The sequence below is a fragment of the Pongo abelii genome, chromosome 15, assembly GCF_028885655.2.
Source record: "Pongo abelii isolate AG06213 chromosome 15, NHGRI_mPonAbe1-v2.0_pri, whole genome shotgun sequence".
Classification (NCBI taxonomy): domain Eukaryota; kingdom Metazoa; phylum Chordata; class Mammalia; order Primates; family Hominidae; genus Pongo; species Pongo abelii.
This window is the reverse complement of record NC_072000.2, coordinates 28,106,302-28,111,443: the sequence shown is the minus strand read 5'-3', so window position 1 is coordinate 28,111,443 and position 5,142 is coordinate 28,106,302. Positions and strand designations below refer to the sequence as shown.

At 47.3% G+C, this 5,142-nt stretch overlaps 1 protein-coding gene across 1 annotated transcript; it reads left to right on the top strand.

Moving 5' to 3' along the window:
* Positions 1-216: 216 nt before the first annotated feature.
* On the top strand, positions 217-2,958 carry CTSG (cathepsin G). The gene is made up of 5 exons (XM_024231755.3): positions 217-298; positions 1,064-1,211; positions 1,666-1,801; positions 1,977-2,231; positions 2,666-2,958. Exons 1-5 carry the CDS (start codon positions 244-246, stop codon positions 2,837-2,839), a joined length of 768 nt encoding a protein of 255 aa, XP_024087523.2. The 5' UTR covers positions 217-243; the 3' UTR covers positions 2,840-2,958.
* The last annotated feature ends 2,184 nt before the right edge of the window (positions 2,959-5,142 follow it).

The following is a 5,142-nucleotide window of genomic DNA, read 5'->3' as shown; positions in this document are numbered from 1 at the left end:
TGACTTAGCAGCTGCACAAGAGCTCACTATGCTGGCTTGGATTACACCGTCTCACCCAGATCTCCGGCAGTTTGTGGGCAAACCTCCTGAGCAGTCTTGGGTGATGAAACCTTTCATGGTAGCAGGAGAATGGGACTGTGAATTCTCAATCCCCTGTCCCCACCCCTTCCTTCCTCTCTCAGGGCCTTAAAGTCTAGGAGGAGGAAGCACAGCAGCAACTGACTGGGCAGCCTTTCAGGAAAGATGCAGCCACTCCTGCTTCTGCTGGCCTTTCTCCTACCCACTGGGGCTGAGGCAGGTGAGTGACCATCCCCACCCTCAGAGGCCTGACCTCATCCCGTAGATTCTTGAGCCAAATTGCCTTGGTATATCCTAATTCTGTACTGTTGAGCAAGTTATTTGAATTTGTATTTCCTCGGTTTCCTCATCTATAAAATGAGAATAATATTAATACCGACCTTGTAGAGTTGCCATGAGAGTTAAATAAGTTAGAGTATTTAAATGTCTTGGAATTGCCCGCACACTATAAGTGCTATAAAAACATGTTTTGTATAAATAATTTGGTAGCATGTATCAGAGCCTACCTAGGAGGTAAGAATACAGCAATAACAGTACCATCAGCTCATGTCTAGATTTTTAAACACCAGTCCCACGTGGTCTTGAATTGGACTCAGAGGGCTCTGGTAAGCTCTATGAGGATGAAAGTATAAGGGAACTTCAGGAACAATCCTGTACTTACAGCAAAGCATTCTCCTCAATACCTGAGGCTGAAGCTGGCCTTGCCTGGAACAAGGGTTGTTCTCCCTCTTTTGGAGAGGAGGAGGGAGCTGAGGCCTAGGATGGGGAAAAGGCCTCCTTTCAAGACAGCAGTGTTTCCTGTAGAACCCTGGAGCCCCCTCCCAATCTGCTGCCCCATAGACTCCAACCCTCAGCACCATCTCCTCCCTCTCCTGCACCCTCTCTCCTGCCATCCCCATCTTCCAGCCTTTCTGGAGCCACCTATCTGGTACCCACACTGCAGGTTCAGCAAGCATAGAGCTAAGTGCCAAATGCTTCCTTCCAGGGGAGATCATCGGAGGCCGGGAGAGCAGGCCCCACTCCCGCCCCTACATGGCGTATCTTCAGATCCAGAGTCCAGCAGGTCAGAGCAGATGCGGAGGGTTCCTGGTGCGAGAAGACTTTGTGCTGACAGCAGGTCACTGCTGGGGAAGGTGAGGAGCTAAGGAGATTCCTGGGCAGCCAGGAACACAGCCCTGGGGAGCTCATCGGAGGAAGAGCCATCTGAAAGAAGAGTTGTAGCAATGAAAGGGTGAAAGAGAGACCAAGTGAGTCTTTGCGGGAGGGAACAGGCCAGTGTAAATGAGGAGGAAAGGAGGATAAGATCAAAAAGAGCAAGAGGAAGAGATGGAAGACACATATTGGGGCTCAAAATATAAACTCAGGCTATTTATCAATTTAATCTGGGGGAGCAAACCTGAAGGCAACTACCACCCTGTCATCCCTAGCTCAGAGCTGCTGAGAAAGAGGATACAGCTGAGCCCCAGAGCCCTCCCGTCCCCTCGATCCTGGTTAGCTGCAGTCTTGCCCTCCCCGTGCTGTCCGCCTACCGTGCAGAGCTGGTGGACCATAGCTCCCGCAGCCCAGACCTACCTCTTGCTTTTGCAGCGATATAAATGTCACTCTTGGCGCCCACAATGTCCGGAGACGGGAAAGCACCCAGCAACACATCACTGTGCGCAGAGCCATCCGCCACCCTCAATATAATCAGCAGCTCATCCAGAATGACATCATGTTATTGCAGGTACCACCTACCTGGCCCTCTGGCTCCTTCCTAGTGTGTCCGGGGACAATGGAGGAGGAAGTGAGGGCAAGGCTCCGGGGTGGCGGGGAGGGCATGGGATGTGTACTGCACCAGCGACCCCTGACCCTTGGCTGGAGGCCCCAGCTGAGCGGCAACGCCTACATTCTTCCTCCAGCTGAGCAGAAGAGTCAGACGGAATCGAAACGTGAACCCAGTGGCTCTGCCTAGAGCCCAGGAGGGACTGAGACCCGGGACGCGGTGCACTGTGGCTGGCTGGGGCTTGGTCAGCATGAGGAGGAGAACAGATACACTCCGAGAGGTGCAGCTGAGAGTGCAGAGGGATAGTCAGTGCCGCCGCATCTTCCCTTTCTACGACCCCCGAACGCAGATTTGTGTGGGGGACCGGCGGGAACGGAAGGGTGCCTTCAAGGTAAGGCATGGGCATTGGCCAACACACTCCGGGAGAGAGGGGCCCGTGCAGAGCCAGGCAGTGCGAACAGATTCCATCCCCACAGCCTGAGCCTGGCGGCCAGACCAGGGTGGGCTGGGGATTGTTTTCCCCATCAACCTGGTCTCTGGGGGAATAGGAAGAAGACCCACAACACATACATAGGCAACATTCTCCTGGAGAAGGGAGAGGTACCTTGACTCAGATTGGGCTGGAGACAGTAACTAAGGCTGAGCTGAAGTCCAGCGACCGAAAAGATCCAGAGGCTTGGCTCCTGCACCCCACCGATCTTCCATCTCACACACACCCAGTAATTGAAGGGGCCCACACACCCCTGCCTTCCCTGAGAGCCCGGAGCTCAGGGCAGCAGGAGCAGGGAGGCCTGTCTTAGTCTCCCTCCCCCTCTCTACCTACAGGGCGACTCCGGAGGCCCCCTGCTGTGTAACAATGTGGCCCACGGCATCGTCTCCTATGGAAAGTCGTCAGGGGTTCCTCCAGAAGTCTTCACTAGGGTCTCAAGTTTCCTGCCCTGGATAAGGAGAACAATGAGAAGCTTCAAACTGCTGGATCAGATGGAGACCCCCCTGTGACTGACTCTTCTTCTCGGGGACACAGGCCAGCTCCACAGTGTTGCCAGAGCCTTAATAAACATCCACAGAGTATAAATAACCAATTCCTCATTTGTTCATTAAACGTCATTCAGTACTTAGTTTGTTTGGATTGCTACAACAAAATAGCACAAATTGGGTGGCTTATAAATAACAAATTTACTTCTCACAGGTCTAGAAGCTAAGAAGTCTAAGATCAAGTCACTAGCAGATTCAGTGTCTAATAAGGGCCCATTTTCTGGTTCACAGACAACCATCCTCTCCCTGTGTCCACATATGGTAAAAGGGGCAAGGGAATTCTCTGATGTCTCTTTTACAAGGGACTTAGTCCCATTCAAAGAGCTCAGCTCTTACGACCTAATCACATCCCAAAGGCCCCACCTAATGCCATCACATTGGGGATTAGGTCTGGGAAACACAGGGAAACACTGTCTCTACACAAAAATTTTAAAATTAGCCAGGCATGGTGGCATGTGTCTGTAGTCCCAGCTACTTGGGAGGCTAAAGTGGAAGGATTACTTGAACCCACGAGGTTGAGGCTTCAGTGAACCATGCACTCCAGCCTGAGCGACAGAGCAAGACCCCATTCCAAGAAAAAAAAAAGAGACTGGCAGACCAAAAAGACAGAACTGAAATTCCAAAAAAAAAGACCTACTTCAGTGTAGGTGAAAAAGGTGGCATCTCAAATCACTGGGAAAAAATGGATTTTTATTAAATAGCATTAGAACAACTAGATAGATATTTGGAGGGGTTGGAAGCTATAATTGGATCCATTCCTCACACCATACTTCAAAATAAACCTCAAATGGATCACAGATCTAAATGCAAAAACATTAATACAAGCACTAGAATACAGAAAAAGTAAAGAGATTTTGCTTCTTTAAAAATAGCTAACAAACACCCATGTTCGTAACAGCACTAATCACAATAGCCGAGGATGGAAGAACCCCAGCGTCCATCACCAGCCAGCATGCTTGTCCTAAACCTTGTGAAAGAAAATAGAATCTCAGGACCCAAACCTCACTATTCCAAAGGGAAAGTTAAGCTTGGGAACTGACCCATGGAAAAAAAAAAACAAAAACAAAAAAAACTGCTTTCTATTTATTTCCAAACAGCTATAATTCACAATCCTGTGGCATCACCTCATTTCCTCTACTTGCTTTTCCACATGTTTACTTTATCTTGTGTAAGATGTAGATTTACTGAGGCTAATCAGAACCTCACAAGAACATAACCATCTGCCTGAAGTCCTACTCTCTCTCCCATTTTTACCTTCCTGCTTGCTCTTTCCCCTTTAAATACTGAAGTTCCTAAAACCCTTTAGGGAAAAGCACAGGTCATAAATGCTCCTGTGGCTTCTATTTTTTCCCCAGGTGCATCTTCAACCTTGGCTAAATAAACTTCTCTTAGATTGAGACCTATCTCAGTCACTTTCTGGTTTATAGCCCTTCCTTACACTATACCAACCCTGCTGTACTAATAAGCCAGCATTTTCCTCACCAATGTGATGAAGATCTGTCTCAGAACTTTTGATACTCTGAAGGTATATAAAACACCTCACAAAATGTTGACCTAAATAACAATACATTTGCCCTGAAGATTAGCCCATGACTGTCTACATCAATATTATATTCAAACAAAAGATTACTGAAATCACATGATTTAAAATTAAGCTTTAAACACCTTCTGAAAGTAACTACATAGAATCAGTCAGGAGGTTTTCCCAGGTAAGTAGAAATGTTAATTACTCCTTTCAGTGTGACATTTACCATCTGAATTTTTGCAGTTTTCCTAATCTTAAATGAAATAATCCCTGAACAGACATTTTATTAAATCCAACAGGCTATATACAGAAATGCTTTGGTGAATTTGACCATTATTTTATGTATATCTCTTATCAGAAAGTTATTTGTCTAATATTCAGTGTAAGCCATTTATCAACAAAATTTTAATCAATAATACATCTTTAACAATCCTCAGTCATTCTCTCTGTATTTACTAACTGCCTACCCATAGGAATTATCTATTACTGGCATACTCTGGGGGATAACAGTCTCATTATTAAATGTTTGCACTGACAAATGGAAAGAATACTTGCTAGTAGAAAAGTCCCCCATTCAGCCCTTCCTCCCTGTGGCATTTACTTAGAGTCTCAGAGCACCGCCCAGTCTCAGGACTCAGTCCCCAGGAAGCCCCAAGGGCATTCATCTCATCTTCAGGTCTTTCTCTGCCAGTCAGCACTTCCAAGGCAGCTCTTTGTCTTTGCTGCCCTACTGAAAAGGTCT